Source organism: Phyllostomus hastatus, unplaced genomic scaffold, assembly GCF_019186645.2.
Source record: "Phyllostomus hastatus isolate PE091 unplaced genomic scaffold, TTU_PhHast_1.1 phas_contig_62, whole genome shotgun sequence".
Taxonomy (NCBI): domain Eukaryota; kingdom Metazoa; phylum Chordata; class Mammalia; order Chiroptera; family Phyllostomidae; genus Phyllostomus; species Phyllostomus hastatus.
The window spans coordinates 16,658,581-16,682,135 of record NW_025333921.1 but is presented as its reverse complement, the minus strand read 5'-3'; the positions used below and the strand labels follow the sequence as shown (position 1 = coordinate 16,682,135).

At 42.8% G+C, this 23,555-nt stretch overlaps 1 protein-coding gene and 1 pseudogene across 1 annotated transcript in view; both read left to right on the top strand.

Moving 5' to 3' along the window:
• Positions 1–5,843, top strand: part of HEXA (hexosaminidase subunit alpha) — a 34,173-nt gene extending 28,330 nt beyond the window's left edge. The window contains exons 9-14 of the mRNA XM_045848535.1: positions 100–186; positions 435–507; positions 1,220–1,403; positions 1,574–1,664; positions 2,285–2,389; positions 3,379–5,843. Coding sequence (XP_045704491.1) covers positions 100–186; positions 435–507; positions 1,220–1,403; positions 1,574–1,664; positions 2,285–2,389; positions 3,379–3,442 — 604 coding nt within the window. The 3' untranslated portion in view covers positions 3,443–5,843. The remainder of the gene's footprint in view (positions 1–99; positions 187–434; positions 508–1,219; positions 1,404–1,573; positions 1,665–2,284; positions 2,390–3,378) is intronic.
• A 17,237-nt stretch (positions 5,844–23,080) lies between these two features.
• LOC123825286 lies at positions 23,081–23,254 on the top strand (annotated as a pseudogene).
• The last annotated feature ends 301 nt before the right edge of the window (positions 23,255–23,555 follow it).

The following is a 23,555-nucleotide window of genomic DNA, read 5'->3' as shown; positions in this document are numbered from 1 at the left end:
GGTGAAAAGGGAAGTTGTGGGAAGCCAGGTGACTAATCCCTAAACTTTGGGCTTTTAGAATGTTAAAAGAATTAATCTTCACTTTCTCTCGGGATTTAGGAGATCGAACCCAGACATCCGGGCCTTTATGAAGAAGAAAGGCTTTGGTAATGACTTCAAACAGCTGGAGTCCTTCTACATCCAGATGTGAGGAAGGAAGGAGGGTGGGCAGAGTCCCTTGGGTCGCCTCCTGTAGGGGACCATACTGCTTGACCACTCTCTGAGCCCCTTAAAAAAAGTCCCTTGTCCTCTATTTTCAGGTTTGGAGTGGTCAGTTCCAAATGGGGGAAGACACTGCTTAATCAGGAACGGGCCCCTAGCTAGGCTCAACCCCTAGAGCACTGGCACCGACAGCCCGCGGCCTGAGCTGAGCAGACGCTCTCTTTACTCTCCAGGCTGCTCGACATCGTCTCTACCTATGGCAAGGGCTACGTGGTGTGGCAGGAGGTGTTTGATAATAAAGTAAAGGTGAGCCAGAGGCAAAGAGAGAAGGAGCTACCTTCAGTGCCTCCCTATGGGCTCCCAGCCTCTACCTGCCTCTGCACAGACTGATCCTCCCAATTTGGATTAGGCCCTAATGTTCAGAGCACTTAGAGCTATCTCTCCTTTCCCCCTTAGAAAGGTTGAAGGGGTCTGGGTGTGGGTTTTGGAGCCTCTATCTATCTTCCCTCACTATAGACTGTGCAAGTTATTTCTGCTGCTAAGTTACTTGGGATTCCTGAAACGGGCATAGTGGATCGGGTGTTCTTGTCTGAGTCATAGACTAGGGTCTTGCAGGTCTACAAAAGCAAGGTTGCCTTCTTCTTCATTGCTGATCAGTAAGATCCCAGCCTCCTGCTATATGTAGGGCTCTGTGGGAACCTTGTCCCATCCTCAGAAACATCTGGAAGCTCTTGACATGGTAGCTTCTGATGAGTCTCCTGGGCCCCACTGCTTGTCTCCGGTAGCTCACAGCCAGGATTACCATCTCAGTGTGGAGAAAGACAGGGAGGAAACAGCAGGGAGCTCTCCTGCCACCTGTGGAACCCTTGACCTCCACCACTCTGGGCTAGGAGCTCCATGGTCAGGAGCTGCTGGAGAGCAGAAGGGTCCACATCCCCTGGCCTGATGGTATGCTTAACAATGTGACCCAGGAAGCTCCTCGGCTGTGTGTCATTCTACCATTTGACCTTTGTGACAGGTTCGACCAGACACAATCATCCAGGTGTGGCGAGCAGAGGTACCAGTAAGCTATCTGAAGGAGCTGGAAAAGATCACCCAAGCCGGTTTCCGGGCCCTGCTCTCTGCCCCCTGGTACCTGAACCGCATAAGTTATGGCCCTGACTGGGAGGACTTTTACATGGTGGATCCCCTGTCATTTGAAGGTAAAAACAGGGCACTCTCCTTGCTGACTAGAGTAGGCTGGGCTGGGGCACGGTGGGGAGGCAGGAGGGTCTGGGCTGGTATTTCAGGTTGGGTGATGAAACAGTCTGTCTGAGGAGAAGGTGGCAGAAGGGAAACCCTAGAGTTGTCTGTCACTGCTGTTCTCTCTTAGGCAGCCCTGAGCAGAAGGCTCTGGTGATTGGTGGTGAGGCCTGTATGTGGGGAGAGTATGTGGACAGCACAAACCTGGTCCCCAGGCTCTGGTAAGGGTTTTCTGAGGACATGGAGGCTTGGGTCTGTGGGCATGCGGTCTCCCTTATAGACTAGTCCTTTCCTTTGAGGCCTCAGAGAAAAGGGGCATTGCAGTGATCCTCCTGTTTGTATGTAAGACACACTGCTCACCTGGCTTGCACTCTGCTTCTCCAACAACCTATTAGGTTATGTAGGGTAGAGGTAGAGTGATGAGGCCTGACACACGAGGTGACTTGTTCAAAATCCAACCCGGATGACCATGATTCTTGTAGTGAGACTTCCCTAGACTCTCTCCCCAGCAGCCTCACCGAGCCTGAGCGGTATGAAGTTGACATTTTCACTCCGGTCACTGCCACTGCCACTGCCACCACAGTCAGTAACAGTTCAGGATGTCTTTAAGACTATGGTTGCCACACCTGTGGGAAAGAAGAGTGGGATCACTGTCCACATTTAATGAAGTCTGAGCTGAGCCTTGAGGTCCCTGGAAACCCTTCAGCCAGGCTGTTGCTCTGAACAAGGTGTTGGTCACATCCCTTGGCCCTGAGCCTAAACAAGAGCCAGTAGCCTGTGGGTGTCCCACCCCTTTGCAGGGAATCCAGGGTCCAACTGGTGTATGCCCTCTTTCCTCCAGGCCCAGAGCAGGGGCTATTGCCGAGAGGCTGTGGAGCAACAAGGTGGTGACTGACCTAGACTTTGCAGTTAAACGTTTGGCACACTTCCGCTGTGAGCTGCTGAGGTAAGCAGGCTGTGGGGCCTCGCCAAGGAGGTGGGAAGGTCAGGGGATTGGGACTCCTTACTGATGGGGAAAGAACACTCAGTAATAGCTAACGCTTACAAAGGCTCACTACGTGGTAAGCACGGTGCTTAGTCCTTTACAGGCATTATTATTTCGTTGAACCTTAACCACAGCCCCATATAGTATTAGATATAGTTTTATCCCCCTTTTAGAGAGAGGCATCTGAGGCACAGAGAGGTTAAGTAACTTGCTGAAAGTCACTTAGAGGCAGGGTTAGAACCAGGCCAACTTTATACTCAGCCATGCTTTTACGGGCTCTCGTGACTGTATAAGATAGTCATTTTCCTGATTGATCCATCGACTGGGTCTGAGGACCTGAAGGATACAGCGCAGTGCAGAGCAGAGCCCCAGGCCGAGAGCCAAGCATGGTGGGATTCCCTTGAGTCTCTAAGCATATTGCTCATTTGGATAATGAAGGAGGCATGCCTAGGGGCGAGGCTGAGACTAAAACAGGTTTTCATGCTCATGGGGATTGGCAGCACCTCAGTCCCCCCCGCACCACCACCACAGTCACGGCATTGTAAGAGTCCTTGTTTCGGTGTGGGGGGCCTCACTGGGCCAAGAGTACAGGGTACCCCTCAGGCATCTCCCTCTTTTCTAAAGGAACTGAGTATCTGGGACTAGGGTACAGAGACAGGCAGGTTAGAAATAGGGAGGTGCTCCCCAAAGTTCCTAGGTGTTCCTGTATGAGAATTTTACCTGGAGCACATGTTCAGAATGTGAGATTCTTGCCAACTCTTGGCCCCATGCCAAGTGAGACTCTCTGGAAGTGAGCTCTGAGTAAACTGGAGTACAGGGACAGTTTGCCACCCGCTGAAATGGGGGAAGGGAGGGAAGACTGTTGGTTGTGGTGAAGGTGTTGCTAAGGCCTAAGTCTGAACCCCATCTGAGTGGCGCTTCTCACCCTGTTTCCACACATTTTCTTGCAGGCGAGGTGTCCAGGCCCAGCCCATCAGTGTAGGCTACTGTGAGCAGGAGTTTGAACGGACCTGACCGAGCAGTGCCGGGCACCGAGGAGGGTGCTGGCCCTAGAAGAGTGGTGGCGGGGCCGGGCTCCCACCGCATCCCAGCTGGGGGTTGGAGCCCTTGCCCATGTGCCGCTGTGCCTGAGAGAAGGGGACTGCTGCTGGTATCCAATAAAGAGTGATGTGGCATTTTTCTACAATGACCATGGATTACCTGGGTTAAAAAAAAAAAGTGAGTGGCCCTGGGGTAGGGGAGCTGCCAGGACTGGCCTTCTGCACCTGAGAGAGGTGAGGCTCAGTGTCAGCCCCTGGAGGGATCTTGCAAATTGAGGGCTGAGAGGCCTTTGTGCTGTCCTGTCCCTTCCACCCTCACAGGTAGTCCATATGCATACCCCCACCCTCTAGTCACTTCCCTTCAAGTTGGGGGGTCACTTAACCTCCCAGGCTTCTATATATGGAAGAAGATATAGGGATTTAAAGAAGTCCCAGGCAGTGGCAAGAGCTCCAGACCCAGCCTCGCCTGGAATACCCACTCCTCTGTGCATATTTACACATTTCCTCCCCAAAGAAGAGCTTTCCTTCCGTTTTGGGTTTCTTGTTACTTCAATTTCATGCAACCATTATTTAAATGTTATAGGACACACATTATGATCTTGGCACTGTGATGGGTGTTGAATATGAAGGACTTGGTCCCAAGAGGCCCTGCTCAACTCCCCAGAAAGCCAGCAACTTCCATCTTCCCACACATGTTCAGTCCAATGACATCATTTCAGAGAACTGATGGCACAGCTGAGACCATGGGAAGAAAGCCCTGGGCGTCTAGGAGGTGGGTGTGTGGCTTTGGAAGAGAGCCTTTGCACAAGTGACAGTTTTTTCCCCAGGAGGAGGTGGCTCCTGGTGGACCCAGGCTGCCCCCTGGTGGTTTCGTGTTCAGAGGCAACAGTGCAGCCCACGCTGGGCAATCTTGGGCAGCATCTGTTCGCATGAGGGTTTCTTTCACTGTTAATTCGGTTCTTTTTCCTGGTTCTGAGACAGAAAGACAGTGGAGAGGTTTTCAGGCATTTCTTTCAGGAAGTTTCCAGGCTTGTGGACTCAGAAACTTGCAGAAGGCAGGCCTAAGAAGGGATCTAAGTAAAATTTGGCCCTTAAACAGCATCCTTCAGTCCCTCTGTCATTCTCCTTTGAGGACCTGGCTGGAGGTAGGCCAGCCCTGCCTTCTTGCACTGTTTCTTTAGGGACAGGCTGGGCACCTTCTACCTACAGAGCCCTTTTGGGAATGGGGTTTTCACAGGGTCCAGAGGAGCCATGCCCAGGGCTCTGGCCTAGAGAGACACCACCTGCACCCACCAGAGGAGCCCGTTACCTCCATCACCCAGAGAATCTGTGGGATTGCCCCAGGCAAGGGCCCTGCATGAGTGCTGCCATACTTCGGTTTGCCCCTGCATCCTTGATCATAACTGCCGCGTTGCTGTTGTTTGGGGTAATGGTAAATGAAAAGATCAGCCACAAGGCCGTGTCAAGTCAGTGAAGGACCCAACCATAAAACCATTTGTGTTAAAGCAGTAGGTTCTATGATTTCTTATTCCTGTTGTAAATATTTTGCTTAATGTTATTTTTATAATTAAAAAACACTCTGTGTGGCCTGATCAAACACTTCAGTGATGGGATGTGCTGTTTCCAACCTTCACCTCTGCTCCTGTGAGCCCAAAGATCATCAGACCTCGAACTGCTGACCACGACAGCAGCACATTCTGTCCCAGTGCTTCCCCACCTCCGCTCCCTTCCCCTGGACTGTGTGCCCTGCCCACAGCCACACTACACCAGGCTACCTGTGTTCTCTGGGCACCACCAGGGGGTGGAGAAGTGCCCAGACTCGTTTCCTCTTTCCACTAATAGGGCACAAAGTCTGTGCTGCTCTCCTGTAAATCTCGCAAGGATGCAAAGCAGACCTAGTGGGAATAAAAGTAAAGGAGTAAATGGAGGCTGGGAGAACATTCAGCCCTTCTCCTTGGTAAGAGTTGAGGCCATGTGCCAGGTACCCTTTCCTTCTTGGAGTCTAGTGTTTTCAGGTCACCCCAGTAGACTAGCACAGGGACGGGTGGCAGAGGACTTAGGTACAGGCGCTCCACAGTGCTAGAGGGGGGTCAGCGAGGGAGTGATGGGAGCCGAAGGGTACTGGCAAAGGGTGAAGAAAAGATTATGTGGTGTAAACTGAATTTATATAAGTAGATATGCATGCCTACTGACATTATTAGCACTCTAAAATTTAGATTTTTATGCCTTTTGTCAATGGCATTTGTAAGATTAGGCCATAACAATTGTGTGTCATATAAGTTTTTTTTCCACTGAGAAAGAAAAGTAGGAATTGGGTGCTTTGTCTATTAAAATCATTCTGTATTTTTTCCTTTATAAATAAATAAACTCTGAAGTTTTAAAAATTAGTATCTTTTTATATAAACTGTTGGTATATGTATAACATAAATCCATATCAACTCATTTCAATAAAATGTTTATTTGTTTAGTTTTTTCATTAGTTTTATCTTTATATATAAATTTTCAGTCCCCACAATTGTTTTTAAAAATCCTTTCTGAAGCAATGTGTGTGTATGTGAGTATGTGGGTTCCTGCATTTTGTCAATAAACCTTCCTTATTTTGGCAGTAATTATTGTACTCTAACCACATCCATGTTATGTCTTCCCTACCACAGTATGTTTTTTTAATTTATTTTTTTATTGTTCAGTTACAGTTCTCATTTTTCCCCCACTGTCACTCCCAACCTACCCTTCCCCCTCATCTACATTCAATCCTCCCCCCACCATTGTCTTTGTCCACGTGTCCTTTATACCTGTTCCTTGACCCTTCTCTTTCTTTCCACCATTGTCCCCCTCCCCCTCACCTCTGGTTACTGTCAGTTTGCTCTTTATTTCTATGTCTCTGTTTCTATTTTGCTTGCTTGTTTGTTTTGTTGATTAGGTTCCACTTATAGGTGAGATCGTATGGTATTTGTCTTTTACCACCTGGCTTATTTCACTTAGCATAATGCCCTCCGGTTCCATCCATGCTGTCATTAATGGTAGGGGCTCCTTTCTTTTTGTGGTGTAGTATTCCATCATATAAATGTACCACAGTTTTTTTTTATCCCTTCATTTATTGATGGGCATTTAGGCTATTTCTGGCATCTGGCTATTGTAAATAACGCTGCTGTGAACATTGCGGTGCATAGGTTCTTCTGAGTATGTTTATTTTTTATGATTTCACATATTTCAAACATAAAAATGTAGCGAATGTCACACACAGTATAACCACCACCAACTTTATCACATCTTAATAGTCATGTTTCCTTCAGCTTTTTTTAGATGAAATATTATTTATATCCCTAGTCCCAGTCCCTTCCCAAAATAACCACTTCTAAGAATTCATTTCCTCTGGATATCTGATACTTAGCTGTGATTTTTCTTCATTGTTAATAAATTCTTTATGGCTTACTTTATAGCAAATTAGAAAGGGATGTCTTGGAACCCACTCAGAAAAGGTGTGTGAGAGGAGACAGACCAGCTGGCAGGCAGATGTAGGCAGGGGAGTGGGTGCATCCGTGCAGTGTGGGTGTGCTGCTGGACGTGACAGGGGAGCGCAGTGGGGGTATCTGTAATCTGTGAAAGAGAATTCAAACATGGAAATTCAGAGAAAACTATGGATGGATATCTAGACTCTCATAAGTCAGAAATTTGAACAAAGAAAGATACTTGTGGAGATACATCCAGCAGAACAAAAGCACTTTGACGTTTTTATGTGCTCGCTGTTTCAGGTGCTGATGTTAACTTCTTTAAACCTCCTCCCAACCAGTGAGGTATGTATCAGCATTTTCCTCACTTGAGAGATAAGTAAACAGAGTTTAAATGAGGTGTTCATGGTTACACAGCTAGGCTGAGTCAGGACTTGTACTTAAGGGATATGGATCCAAGCTCACCCAGTTAATTCTGCCCTACACCACATGGAGCCGTCGGCCACTGCCCAACACTGCACCGGACATCTTGCTCTTGGACACCGCATTCAGACATGCAGTCAAGCTGGGTTCTGAGCTGCATTTGGTTTCGAGTCCATTTCCTACCAAACCACTTCCTTGTGGATGGCTTCTTTCTCTCAGCATACAAATGGGCACAATTTCCCCTGTCTTTACTCTCAGTCCTGCTTTTTAAATTAAAAACTCTCAGTCCTGCTTTTTCTCAGTCAAGTTGCCTGAAACAACTGCAAGTTTGTCTCCACTTCTCACCCAGTACTCATGAAAGGGCCCACTGAGGCCAACAATAACTGACATGTTGCCAAATCAAGGGACGTTTCTCGATAAGAGTGTAAAACATTAGGCCTTTCCTTGTATTTTGAGATTTTGATCACTCCTCCTTTGAAAGTATTTCTTCCCAGACTTTTGTGACATTCCTCCCTGAGTTTTCTCCTACATCTTTCATGCTTCTCAACCTGTCTCACAACTGTAGCAAACTCCCACCCAATAACCAGTCATTCTGAAGGGTTTATTTTCTTTCCTCTTCTATATGTTTTTCTCAGTGATCTCATTTACACTCATATCTGCAGAATATAAGTCATGCCCGCTCTATATGAATAACTCTTAGATCCATTTACACCTTCCATCTGCACTGCCCCTGTCTTTGTATACACCTGTCACATCTCCTCTGAACTTAAGACAGGATCCTGATACATATGCCTTGAGTCTTCTAGAGTTATCCTTTTAAACTGCAAGTCAGATTATGTCATTTTCCTCCTTTTAATTTTTCAAAATTGCTCTATTGTCCAATGCCCTGGTATTCTAGTCTTTTCCTTCAAGATGATGTGTCTTTTGAGCCCTCCAATCAACATTTCATGTTGCTTTATCTGTATTAGACAAGACTTTGGTAGTTGCAAGGAAACAACTCCAGCCAAAAAGATAACATTGCCTTGTGTCAATGCATGCTTCATCTAATAGGAGTCAACAATTACATGATCCTAGGAATAAACCCAATAGAAAACATACAAGAACTTCATATAGAAAAATACTAAATTTTTGAAAGATACAAGAAGGACCAGATGTAAATATGCAATGTTCATGAGTAACAAGACTCAATATTGTAAGGATTTTTTAAAACAACCTGTAGATTAAGTGTGATTCCAATTAAAATGTAAATTTTATTTTTTAAATTATTTTTCTTTTTTTTAATCCTCACCCAAGGATAAGTTTATTGATTCTTAGAGAGAGGAAGGGAGGGAGAAATCTCAATGTGAGAGATAAATATCAATCAGTTGCCTCTCAAATGTGCCCTGTTGGGGATCAAACCTGCACCTGACCTGCGTACCCTGACTGGGGATGGAACCTGCAACATTTTGGTGTAAAGGATGATGTGCCAACAAACCAAGTCTACCTGGCCAGGGCTATTTTTCGTAATTCTCAATCTAACAAATAATAGTTTGTTCAATATAGTAACAACAATGTATTTGGTTATGGATAAGTGAAATAAGTGACAGCAATGTTATAAAAGATGTGAGGAAAGATTTGGAAATACTCTGTTATAAGGCTTTTACTGCTCATGAAGTATAGTGTTATTTGAAGTGGACTTGAATTAGTTGTAAATGTATTTTATAAACCTTAGGGAAAGCCCTGAAAAACAAAAAAAAAAGTATAAATGGTATATTAAGAAAGGAGAGAAAATAGACTCATATAAAACGTTCAAGGAGAATTTTGGCCAAGATGGTAGTGAAGGTAAATGTGGTACTCGCCCCCTCCTGCAACTATATCCAAGTTACAACTAAACTACAGAATAACCATCATTAAGAACTGCCTAAAATCTGGCTGAATGGAAATCTTACAACTAGGGATTTAAAGAAGCTGCATTGAGAATGATAGAAGGGGCAAAGATGGGAACAGGCTCATTCCACACCCATGTGTGGCAGATAGAAATCGGAGGGATATCTCAGCTGTGGAGGTTCCAGCTAAGGAGTGAGGGGTCCCAGCCCCACACTGGAAATCCCAGCCCAGGGTTACAGTGCCAGAAAGAGAGGTCCCATTAACTCCTGTCTCTAAAAACCAGCAGGGATTGAGGCTGAGGGAGACAAGCAGCTGGTCACAGGCAGTTCCTCTTAAAGGACATGCACAGGCTTACTTAGACTCAGTCTCTCTGAGCTCCAGTGCTGGGGCAGCAGCTTAAAAGGCACCAGAGACACTAAATTGTCTGACATAAGGGCAAGAGCTTGGGGGGCAGCTTTCTCTCAGAAGTGCCGGCAGAGACCATTGATCCTTTTCTGAGCTCTTCCTACCCTCCCTCCCACCCCTGCAGCCCCACTACACAGAACTGGCAGGCAGGTGCCATATCTGAGACTCCATCAGTCTGGGTCACAGTTTTCCCTACCCTGGTGATTCCTTGAGTCTTAGACCCACCCAACTTTCAAGCCCACCCAAGCTATTTCCAGTTGTTTTTCCATACAAATAATCTGTCCTGGCTCATCCTTCAGATTTCCCTAAAATCTCTCAAACAAGCAGCATCTGGCTTCAGCATGCCCCATACCTCTCACAAATTGGCCCCCAGCTGGGCACTAGCAGCAGCCAGCCTTAGTTCATAGCTTGGCCTCATCTGGGTACCTTCAAGTTCAGCACAAATAGCAGTTACCTGTAGATTGCTTTGTATCTCATGCTGGGTAACCCCAGGCAAAACACAGGTGGCACCTGACCTTGGCCAGCATCTCCTGGGGAGGCCCCAGAGTCAGCGCGCATGGTGGACAGCTTCAGACAATGCCGAAGTACCATTACCCAACTACCTCCACAAATGACACTCAAGGGGCAGACTTAGTGGGCACCAGAGCCCTGTTGTAAGTTCTGCTCTGTGAGATACACTCCTGCACTGCTAATCCTCCATGGTGGTTGGTGTTTGCAGCCAGTCCTTGCATTTAATTGGCCTGGGGTAAATACTTCCCATTTATGTGCCAAGAGCAATAAAAAAAACAACTACAAAGGGATAGTATACTCAACCCACATGGGGGCACACCTGTACTCAACCCACATGGTGGGGCACAACTTGGGTGATGAGGGAGGCAGTGCCATTGGGCCCTATAGGGAACCTACTACATTAAGGCACATTACCAAGCCCAGGAGATATAGCAGATCTAACTAATAATAGGAACAAACACAGGGAAGCTGCCAAAATGAGGAGACAAAGAAACATGTCATAAATGAAAGAGCAGAACAAAACTGCAGAAAAAGAACTAAACAAAATGGAGACAAGCAATCTACTAGATGAAGCATTCAAAACACTGATTACTTGAACTTAGTGTGAACTTCAACAACATAAAAGAGGACAAGTCAGAAATAAAAGATGTATTAACTAAAATGAAAAATAATTTATAGGAAATCAACAGTAGAGTATATGAAGCTAAGAATCAAATCAGTGATTTGAAATATAAGGAAGCAAAAAAATTCCCTATTAAAACAATAAAAAGGAAAAATAAAAAATTAGGATAATGTAAGGAACCTCTGCAGTAACTTCATGTGTTCTAACATTTGAAAATTATTGGAAAAAAAAAAAAGAAAGAAAACTTCCCTAACCTAGTGAAGGAAATAGACATACAAGTCCAGGATATGCAGAGAGTCCCAAACAATATGAACCCAAAGGGGCCCACACAAAGACACATCATAATTAAAATGCACAAGTTTAAAGACAAAGAGAGACTCTTAAGCAGCAAGAGAAAAGCAGTTCATTACATACGAGGGAGTTCCTGTAAGACTGCCAGCTGATTTCTCAGCAGAAACTTTACAGGCCAGAAAGGATTGGCAAGAAATATTGAAAGTGATGAAAAGCAACAATGTACAAATAAGATAACTCTACCCAGAAATGCTGTCATTTAGATTCACAGGACAGACAAAGAGCTTCCCAGACAAGAAATAGCAAAAGGAATTCATCACCACCATACCAGTACTATACGAAATGTCAGAGGGTCTTCTTTAAGAAGAAGAAAACAAAAGATAAAAAATATAAGCAATAAAGTGGCAGTAAATATATATCTATCAACAATTGAATCTAAAAAACAAAGTTCTGGCCAAGATGGAGGCATAGGTAGAAACCCTTCACTTCCTCACACAACCAAAAGGAGGATAAAAACTGATCTAAAATCAATAAACAACCAGAAGTGCCAGAAAATCAGACTGCATGAAACTCTGACAACCACGGAATTAAAGAAACAGTCAACCAGACCAACCAGACTGGTAGGAGAGAGACGGGCTGATGTAGAGAAACTGGGGCAAGGGGGCAGACCGTGCGGGCAGGTCTGACTGAACGGGAAACTGAGACTCAGAGCTGACTGTGGACTATGGCAGGGGTTGCCATGGTGGGAGAAACCCCCAGTCTCACACAAGTTTGTTGGAAATTGGGGCTAGAGCCCAGCAAGCAAGCTGCATTTTTCCCTCTCTGACCCCTCCCCCACAGCACCACAATGCAGCAAAGAAGGCTGCCCTGCCCTGCCAGTTACCTAAGGCTCTGTTCCCTTACAACTTAACAGGTGCGCTGAGACAAAGAAATATGGCCCAAATGAAAGAATAGAGAAAAACTCCAGAGAAAGAGCTAAGCAATGAGGAGATAGCCAACCTATCTGATGTGGAATTTAAAACACTGGTAATCAAGATGCTTATGGAACTGATTGAGCTTAGTAAAAAAATGAAAGAACAAATGAAAGATACCAAAGTGAAATAAAGCAAAATATTCAGGGAACCAACAGTGACAGGAAGGAAACCAGGACTCACATCAATGATTTGGAGCAAAAGGAAGAAATAAACATCCATCTGCAACAGAATGAAGAAACAAGAATTCAAAAAAAATGAAGAGAGGCTTAGGAGCCTCCGGGACAATGTTTAATGTTCCAATATCTAAATTATAGGGGTGCCAGAAGAAGAACAACAACAGCAAGAAATTTAAAATTTATTTGAAAAAATAATGAAGGAGAACTTCCCCAATCTGGCAAAGGAAATACACTTCCAGGAAGTCCAGAAAGCTCAGAGTCCCAAAGAAGTTGGACTCAAGGAGGAACACACCAAGGCACATCATAAATATACCTAAGATTAAAATGAAGGAGAGAATTCTAGAAGCAGCAAAAGAAAAGGAGACAGTTACCTACAAAGGAGTTCCCATCAGACTGTCAGCTAATTTCTCACAAGAAATCTTGCAAGCAAGAAGGGGCTGGAAAGAAGTATTCCAAATCATGAAAGGCAAGGACCTCCATCCAAGATTACTCTATTCAGAAAAGCTATCATTTAGAATGGAAGGGCAGATAAAGTGCTTTTCAGATAAGGTCAATTAAAGGAGTTCATCATCACCAAGCCCTTATTATATGAAATGTCAAAAGGGCTTATCTAAGAAATTGAAGAAGAACAAAAACTATGAACAGCAAAATGACAACAAACACAACTATCAACAAGTAAACCTAAAGAAATAAAAAACAAATACTAAGCAAACAACTAGAACACGAACAGAATCAGAGAAACAGGCATCACTTAGAAGGTTTTCAGTGCGGGGAGGGGAAGAATGGGGGGAAGGTACCGTGAATAAGAAGCGTAATTGGTAGGCATAAAATAGACAGGGAGAGGTTAAGAATAGTATAGGAAACAGAGAAATCAAAGAACTTATATGTACAACCCATGGACATGAACTAAGTGGGGGAATGCTGGAGGGTTGGGGGGGGTGCAGGGCAGAGTGGGGATAAAGAGGAAAAATTGGGAAAACTGTAATAGTATCATCAATAAAATATACTTTAAAATAAATAAAAATAAAAAACAATAAATGAATGAGCAGTACAAAAACAGACTCATAGATACAGAGAACAGTTTGGCAGTCGCCAGATGGGAAGGGGGTCAGGATGATGGGTGAAAAAGGGGAAGGGATTAAGAAGTACAAATTGACTTTACAGAATAATCATGGGATATAAAGCACAGCATAAGGAATAATATTCTAATAACTATGTATGGTGTCAGATGGGCATGAGATTTATCAGAATGATCACTTAGTTATATGAGGTCTGTCCAGAAGGTATCCAGCCATATGTTATGAAAAATAGAGGGACTTTTTGATGAAAATATAAGATACAAGAAATACTGTTCATGGGACAATGATGCCTCAGTCCCCTTCAAAGTAGGCACCTTGGGACCTCCCACAGTTCTCCCAATTACCATCAGCTGCCCTGTTGTATTTTCCTGAATCTCATCAATGCTCTGAAATCTCTTCCCTTTCAAAGGCTATTTTAGTTTTGGGAAAAGCCAGAAATCAGAGGGTCCCAAATCTGGGCTATAGTGGAGCTGAGCCACCTGGATGATGTGATGTTTTGCCAAAAAACTCTGCACAAGACATGATGCATAAGTAGGCACATTGTCCTGATGAAGCTGCCAATCACCAGTTTCCCATAGCTATGACCTTCTTAATCATCCAAATAGTTTCTGCAGAGGAATGTTGAAGCTTAACACAAAATTTGATGCAGATTTGTTGCTCTACTTGCTCAGTCATCTTTAATGCGACAGCCACACAGTACACACGCTCACTCAACAGTATCTACCACCCCCACTAGTATAGTGAGGTTTCATTGATCACACATGCACATTCCAGTTCCCCTCTCTTTGGCTGCCAGCTTACATCAATGTCATGCAAACTGTTCTCATAATATTAACAATGGCCAGACTTGTTTTAGACAGGCCTCATATAATGTCTAATCACTGGAATGCAGTCTTGAAACAAATATAATAATGTATGTCAACTGTAATTAAAATAAAAAATGATTAAAAAAACAAAAATAAAGTTTTTTTTATTTTTTCAACTTGGATTGTCACAGTCACCTCTGCTTACATTCCATTAGCCAACACATGCCACATACTATGCCCAAGGCAGCAGAGTGGTATTGAGGCAGTATAGTAAGAAGCTTGAAAAATTCCTGGGCAAATGGAGTAGGGAAACTGAGACAAGATAATTCAACAAGGCCAAACAATTTGAAAAATTTACAGCCAGCTAGTGAATTGCAAGTCCTTATCTTCCCTAAGGACAATTGAGAGCAAATGGTTTATTCCTCTTCTCCCTTACCATAGAATATATAGCATAAATCACCCTGGTCATGGAAATAGAAGGCAGAGACCCAACTATTGTCATTTGTGCTAGCCGAACCCAAAAATGAATGAAGTCGGGGAACAAATAACAAAACTTTATTAGAGCCAGACAGACCCCAAATAAAAGTAAAGCAGGAAAGCTGACAAGAGAATAATCCCCAACTTCCATATACTCTCATTTTAATGCATCAGCACATTAAAAATGTATCTGAACCCTAGCTGGTGTGGCTCAGTGGATTGACCTCCAGTCTGTGAACCAAAAGGTAACAGGTTTGATTCCCAGTGAGGGCACAGGCCTGGGCTGTGGGCCAGATCCTGGGGGGTGGGGGTCAGGCATGTGAGAGGCAACCACACATTGATGTTTCTCTCCCTTTCTATCTCCCTCCCTTTCCTGTCCCTAAAAATAAATAAATAGTGACTTCCAGCCAAGATGGAGGCATAGGTAGATGAACTTTGCCTCCTCATACAACCAAAAGAAAGATAACAAATTTAAAAACAAAAAATAGCCAGGACTGCCATAAAATCAAACTGTATGGAAGTCTGACAACAAAGGAGTTAAAGAAGAAATATTCATCCAGAATGCTAAGAGGGGCGGAGATGGGCAGGTGGGGTGGAGAGGACTCACAGCAACACAGTGGCTGGTGAACCAGGTGGTACCACATTTGCATGCAGATAACTGGGAAGAACACTGCAGAGCAAGACAGACTGCACAACCCAGAGTTCCAGGGCAAGGTAATAAGCCTCAAAATCTCTGACTGTAAAAACCTGTGTGGTTTTCAGCAGTATGAGAAAATCCAGCCTCACAGCAGAGTTCATTGGAGATATCCACAGGGTCCTAGAATATACACAAAACTACACACCTGGGAATAAGCACCAAAAGGGCCCTATTTGCTTGTACATAGTGGGGGGAGTGACTGAAAGCCAGCCAAGAGCCAAGCAAGTGGCATTGTTTCTTCTCACACCCCTCCCCAAATACAGCACCACAATGAAATGATATGGGTTGCCCTGCCCTGGTGAATACCTAAGGCTCTGACCCTTACTAAGTAACAGATGTGCCAAGACAAAAAAAAATATGACCCAAATGAGAGGCCAGATCAAAGCTCCAGAAATAGAACTAAGTGATGAGGAGATAGCCAACCTATCAAAAGCAGAGTTCAAACCACTGGTAATCAGGATGCTCACAGAAATGGTTGAGTATGGTCACAAAATAGAGGAAGAAATGAAGGCTATGAAAAGTGAAGTGAAGGAAGATGTACAGGGAACCAACAGTGACAGGAAGGAAACCAGGACTGAAATCAACAATTTGGACCAGAAAGAAGGAATAAACATTCAACCAGAACAGAATGAAAAAATAAGAATTCAAAAAAATGAGGAAAGGGTTAAGAACTTCCAGGACAACTTTCAATGTTCCAATATCTGAATCATAGGGGTTCTATTTCCTTTGCTAGAAGAAGAGGAAGAGCAACAAATGGAAAACTTACTTGAAAACACAATGAAGGAGAACTTCCCCAATCTGGCAAAGGAAATACACTTTCAGAAAGTCCAGGAAGCTCAGAGAGTTCCAAAGAAGTTGGACCCAAGGAAACACACATAATTAAGTTGGACCCAACACACATTATAATTACATTACCCAAGATTAACAATAACAAGAGAATCTTAAGAGAAAAGGACAGAGTAACCTATAAAGGAGTTCCCATAAGACTATCAGCTGATTTCTCACAAGAAATCTTGCAGGCAAGAAGTGGCTGGAAAGAAGTATTCCAAGTCATGAAAAGCAAGGACCTACATTCAAGATTACTCTAACCAGAAAAGCTTTCATTTAGAATGGAAGGGCAGGTAAAGTGCTTCTCAGATAAGGTCAAGTTAAAGGAGTTCATCATCACCAAGCCCTTATTATATGAAATGCTAAATGGACTTATCTAAGATAAAGAAGATGATAAAAATGTGAACAGTAAAATGACAACAAACTCACAACTATCAACACCTGAACCTAATAAAAACAAAAACAAACTAAGCAAACAAGTAGCACAGGAACATATTCACATAAATGGAGGTCACATGGAGGGTTATCAGGGAAGGGGGAGGGGGAGAATGGGGCAAAAAGGTACAGTGAATAAGAAGCATAAATGGTAGGCACAAAATAGACAGGGGGAGGTTAAGAATAGCATGGGAAATGGGGAAGCCAAAGATCTTATATGTACAACCCGTGGACATGAATTAAGGTGGGGGAATGCTGGTGGGAGAGGCAGTGCAGGGCAGAGGGGAATAAAAGGGAGGGAAAAAATTGGGACAACTGTAATATCATAATCAATAAAATATATTTTAAAACATAATTAATTAACTAATATCTTTTTTAAATACACCTGGAATGCTAATGAATATTCTACTAAAATATTTATCTAAAATTCTCACCCACACAAGAAAGATAAAACCCTCAAGACAAAGACCCAATGTGTGCTCACTGTAGAGCACACCTATGCCCCTTCTTGGGCATGAACTTTTTACTTCCTCCTAAACTCTAAGGGTCCCTGTGAGACTTAAAACCAGAGGAGCAGTGGATAGCAGTCTCTTATCCCAGGTTTACTCCCTGATCCTGTCTCCAAAGCCTCCTTTTTCCCTGACTTTCTAGTGAGCTAAAAACAGTCCACTAAGGCTCATTTCTGTCACTGGACCTTTACTTTCCAGTGAGCTAAGAGCAGCCCTACCTTGGCTCACTCCTTTCCTATAACTCCTCCAGGGAGCAAAAGTATAGCACCTCCTAGGCTCTGTCCTGTTTTTTCGTCTATCCTAACACTGTTCTTTGTTTTGTTGTACCCAGCTTTAATAAACACACTCTCAAAAGCACCTGGAGTTGTATTGGGAAATCTTTCCTGCACAAATCAAGAACCGATACACTACAGGCTGGCTGAGGCAGACCCACCCCGGGCACAGTCCCTGTCTGACAACAGTCTGAGGCTTTGCAGAGTCACATGGTGACACATGGAGTATAATTCTAATATGGGGAGGGACAGTAAGGAGTTGGAAATGATGATCCAATCTAATGTAGAAAAGAGTAGGAGAAAGTAAATAAATATATATCAAATATACAAAGCAAGTTAAGGACAGAGAGAATGAAGAGAATAAATAATCATTTATTTATTGACACTCAATATTATTTATATTAGTTTCAGGTGTGCACAATAGTGGAATCTAAAGAACAAAGTTAATGAGCAAAGAAAACAGACTAATAGATACAGAGAACTAATCAATGGTAGCCAGATGAGAGGGGGGTTGGGAAGCTAAGTGAAAACAACAACCATTACTCAGAACTGTCAGATCAAGTTGAATGGAAGTTGGAGAACTACAGAATAAAAGAAACCACATCCATCCAGACTGGTAGGATGAGGGGAGATGTGAAATGGGCTAGACCCACATCCATATGTGATGGATAAAAATTAGGGAGGGATATCTTGGGAGCATGGAGTCCCAGCCCCAGGCCCTTCAGCCCAGGATTCCAGTGCCAGGAAGATAAGTCCCCACATCTTCTGGCAGCAAAAACTAGCAAGGATGTAGTCAATGTAAGAAACCTTTTGAGTCCCAAGCAATTCCCCATAAAGAACCCACTTATTGATGTACTCAGACTCACTCCCTCTGAGCTCCAGCACTGGGTAGCAGCTTGAAAAGCAATAGTGGCATACAAGGAGGAACTGAAGTGTCTGGTGTCAAGACAAGAACTGGGGGATAGCTTTCCCCCAGACAGGAAGGTGGGCAGAGGCCATTGTCCCTTTTCTGAGCCCTTCCCCAACAGAGCCACAGAGCTGGCAGGCGCATGCCATATCTGAGACTCCACCAACCTGGCAAACACTGTTAGCCTAACCCTGGAGATCCCCTAAGATCCAATCACACCCAGTTTAAGAGCCCACCCAACTGTTAACCATGACTTTTCCATATAAATGCTGGTCTTGGCTCATGCTTCACAACTTCTAAATCTTATCAAATAAGCAACAACCGATCTCAGTGAGCCCCAAGTCCCTGTACCTCTTGCTAGTGGCCCCAGGGATGCCACTGGCATCAGCCAGCCTTGATTCACTGTTTGGCTTCACCTGGGAATCTCCAAGCTCAACACAAGTAGCAACCATCTCAGTGCTTTATAGCCCAGGCAAGGTGGCCCCACACAAAACACAGGTGGGGGCTGACCTTTGCCAGCAACACGTGGAAAACCCCAGAGCCTGTGCTCCCAGTGGACAGCTACAGACCACATTGGAGCACCACCACCCTGGCCCTGGCCAGCTGATCCTCCACGGAGCGCTGAGGTTGGTGGTCAGTGGTCACAGTCAGTCCCTGCAACTGACTGGCCTGGGTAAATCCCTCACATTGACTTGCCAATAGCAATCAAGGCTCAACTACAAGAGGAGGGTGTACTCAGCCCCCTTGAGTACCTTGAGTGTGGGGGATAGGGGAGGCTGTGCCACTGGACACTACAGGACACCTACTATACTAGGTCATGCTACCAAGACAGTCATAGCAGCTCTATCTAATACATACAAACAAACACAGGGAGGCTGCCAAAATGAGGAGACAAAAAACATGCCACAAATGAAAGAGCAGATCAAACTTCCAGAAAAAGAACTAAACAAAATGGAAATAAACAATCTATCAGATGCAGAGTTCAAAACACTGGTTATAAGGATGCTCAAGGAACGTAGTGAGGACCTCAACAGAATAAAAAAGACCCAGTCAGAAATGAAGGATACACTTACTGAAATAAAAGAAAAATTTACAAGGAAACAACAGTAGAGTGGATAAGGCCGAGAACCAAATCAATGATTTGGAACATAAGGTTGCAAGAAACAACTAACTGGAACAACAAGAAAAAAGAATCTCCCCCAGATGAGAATAGTGTAAGCAGCCCCTGGGACAACTTTAAATAATTGCAGCATAGGCATGCCAGAAGAAGGGGAAAAGCAAGAAATTGAAAATCTTGTACTTCAGGTTTGTGTGTTTTACACAGCATATACACTAAATTTGCTTATTTAAAAAATAATCAACTCTGAACCTCTTTGTCATTTACCAAGAGATTTAGCTACTTTATACTTATTATGATTAGTGACATATTTTAATTTGTTTTTGATATCCCACATTTTTTCTTTCTCTTATTTAGTTTTTCTTTACACTTCATATTTTGGTGTGAGGGAGGTTGATTGACTTTTTTTAGTATATTTTATTGATTGTGCTATTACGGTTGTCCCATTTCTTCTCCCCTTCTCCCCACTCTGACCAGCACCACCTCTCCATCCACCATCCCCCTGCCCCAGTTCATGCCTATGGGTCATACATGTAAGTTCTTTGCCTTCTCCATTTCCTATACTATTCTTAACCTCCACCTGTCTATTTTATGCCTACCAAGTGGGCTTCTTATTCCCTGTACCTTTCCCCCTCATTATTCCCCCTCCTACCCCCCTACGATAACCCTCCATGTGATCTCCATTTCTCTTATTCTGTTCCTGTGCTAGTTGTTTGCTTAGTTTTTGTTTTTGTTTTTAGGTGTGGTTGTTAATAACTGTGAGTTTGCTGTCATTTTATTGTTTATAGTTTTGAACATCTATTTCTTAGATAAGTCCCTCTAACATTTCATATAATAAGGGCTTGGTGATGATGAACTCCTTTAACTTGACCTTATCTGGGAAGCACTTTATCTGCCCTTCCATTCTAAATGATAGCTTTGCTGGATAGAGTAGTCTAGGTTGTAGGTCCTTGCCTTTCATGACTTGGAATACTTCCCAGCCACTTCTTGCCTGCAAGATTTCTTGTGAGAAATCAGCTGATAGTCTTATGGGAACTCCTTTATAGGTTACTCTGTCCTTTTCTCTTCCTCCATTAAGATTCTCTCATTATTTTTAATCTTGGGTAATTTAATTATAATGTGTCTTTGTGTGTTTCACCTTGGGTCCAATTTCTTTGGAGTTCTCTGAGCTTCCTGGACTTGCACATCTAGTTCCTTTGACAGATCGGGGAAGTTTTTCTTCATTATTTGTTCAAAAAAGTTTTCAATTTCTTGCTGTTGTTATTTCTTCATTCTGTTCAGGTTGAGTGTTTATCTCTTCTTTTTGTTCCAAATCGTTTATTTGAGTCCCAGTTTTCTTCCCTTTAATGTTGGTTCCCTGTATATTTTTTTATTTCACTTTGCCTTCACTTCTTCCTTTATTTTGCATCTATACTCAATCATTTCTGTGAACATCCTGATTATGTGTTTTGAACTCTGCACTTGATAGGTTGTCTATCTCCTTGTCACTTAGTTCTTTTTCTGGAATTTTGATTTGCTCTTTAATTTGCTGGTGCACCTGTTACATTGTAGGGGCAGAACCTTAGGTATTCACCAGGGTGGGGCAACCCACTTTGCTGTGTTGTGGCACTGTATGTGGGGGAGAGTTCAGAGAGGAAACAATGCCTCTTGCTTGGTTTTCAGTCACTTCCCTCACTTCCCACAAGTGGATCATGCTCTTTCAGGTGCTGATTCCTGGGTGGGTGTGGGTGAGCTTGTATACTTTCTAGGATCCTGTTGGCCCTTCCAGTGGGACCCCCACAGGTCCAGTCTTCAATCTGGCAAGAAGACTTTCTTTTTTTTCTTTAAGATTTTGAGAGGGGAAGGGAGAGAGAAAAAGGGGGAGTGAAACATCAATGTGTGGTTGCCTCTACTGCATCCTCTACTGGGGACATGGCCTGCAAACTAGGCATGTGCCTTGACTGGGAATGAAACTGGTGACCTTTTGGTTTGCAGGCCCGTGCTCAATTCACTGATCTACACCAGCCAGGGCCTTCCAGGCATAGGTTTTGAGGGTTTAGTTTCCCATCTGGAACCCTGGATTGTACAGTCTGTCTTACTGCCTAGTTGTTCCTCAGTTGTTCCTCCCCACTTATCTGCACGCGAATGTGGGATATGCTGGTCTGCACCTTCACTTGCCTTCCCTGGTCTGCCAGCTGCTACCTTATTGAACCTCCTCCTGCCATAGCTTCCTGTCTCTGCCCCTCCTACCAGTCTGGGTGAATGTTTCTTCTTTAACTTGTTGGTTGTTGGACTTCTATACAGTTCAATTTTCTGGAAGTTCTGATTGTTTTTATGTTTTTAAATTGGTTGTTATCCTTCTTTTGCTTGTGCAAGGAAGTGAAGCCTATCTACCTATGCTTCTATCTTGGCCAGAACCTGGATCATCCAGCCTGCTCAGATTTTTTTGTTTCTTCTTGATTCAGTTTTGGAAGATTATATATTTGTAGAAATGTATCCATTTCTACCATATTATCACATTTGTTGTCATTAGTTGTGTGTAATATTTTCTTATGATCTTTTGTATTTCTGTGTATTTCTTTTCCTCTTTCACTTCTGATTTCATTTATTTGCGCCCTTCCTCTCTTTTTCTTTTGATGAGTCTAGTTAAAATTTTGTTAATCTTGTTGATGTTTTCAAGGAGCCAGCTTTTGGTTTCATTGATCTTTTCTACTTTGTTTTTTTTTTTTTTTAGACTGTATTTCTTTCATTTCTGCTCTGATTGTAAATTTCTTTCTTCCTACTCACTTTGGGCTTCGTTGTTCTTTTTTTCATTTTTTTTTTTAGGTGTAAGGTCACATTTTTTATTTGAGTTTTTTGTTTTGTTTCATTTCTTGAGGAAGGCATCTAATGCTTTGCATTTCACTCTTAGGACTGCTTTGAGTGTGTCCCCTAGTTTAGGAGTCATGTTCTCATTTTCATTATCTTAAGGTATCTTTTGATATTTTTCTTGATCTCATTGTTACCTTGTTCATTGTTTAGTAACATGTGTTTAACCTCCATGTCTTTGTGTGTTTTTCAGTTTTTTTTTATTTTTGGTAATTAATTTCAAGTTTCATACCATTGTGGATGGAGAAGACGCTTGACAGGATTTCAATCTCCTTAAATTTATTGAGACTTGTTTTGTGTTTTAACATGTGTTTCATCCTAGAAAATGTTCCATGTGTACTTGAAAATAATGCAGATTCTACTGTTTGTGGGTAAAATGCTCTGAAGAAAGCAATTAAATTCTAATGTAGTATATCATTTAAGATTGCTGTTTCCTTGTTGATTTTCTGTCTGGAAGATCTATCCATTGATATCAATGGTGTGTTAAAATCCCCTACTATGACTGCATTACTGTCAATCTCTCCCTTTATCTCCACCAAGATTTTAAAAATATAGTTAGGTATTCCTATTTTGGGTGCATAAATGTTTACAAGGGTTTTATCCACCTCTTGGATTATGAAGTGTCCTTCTTTGTTTCTCATTATAGCCTTTGTTTTAAAGTCTATTTTGTTTGATGTAAGTATTGCTACCTCAACTTTTTTTCATCTCCAGTTGTATGAAAAAATTTTTTCCCCATCCTTTACTTTCAGTCCATGTCTGTGTCTTTTGTTCTGGTGGGTCTCATTTAGACATCATACATATGGTTCTTGCCTTCTTTATTCAGCTACTCTATGTCTTTACATCGAAGCATTTAAACCACTTACACTTAAAGTGATTATTGAGACTGAACAGGGAGTTTCTCAGAGCTACGTGAGGACTAACCATGGACACCCAGAAGGATGTCCAACCCCAAAAGCAGCAGCCAATGATACATATCATGGAGAATGTCACATAGAATATGAAAAAAATCCAGGGGTCCAACATCAGATGCAGAGAATGTGAATACAGAACATTGTACAAGGAAAGGCCTAAAATGGTGGTTTTCGATGCTCGATGAAACATGCAATTCAGGGGAATACATTTGTTTGCATTTGGATTTGCTGAAAATGTTGTATAGCTTTTGATTAGTGTACTTAGCTTTATGAATACAACTATATACATATGATTTCATTTTTAAAACCATATTGTGTTTCGGTATCTATTAATAGTTTATATAAGGAAATTATTTTTGTTAAATGACATTATTTGTAATTTAATTTATTTTTTATTTTAATCGTTCAAGTACAGTTTTCTGCCTTTTACCCCATCCCAGCCCACCCTTTAATTTAATTTTATTGTACATGTTATCTGATACAATT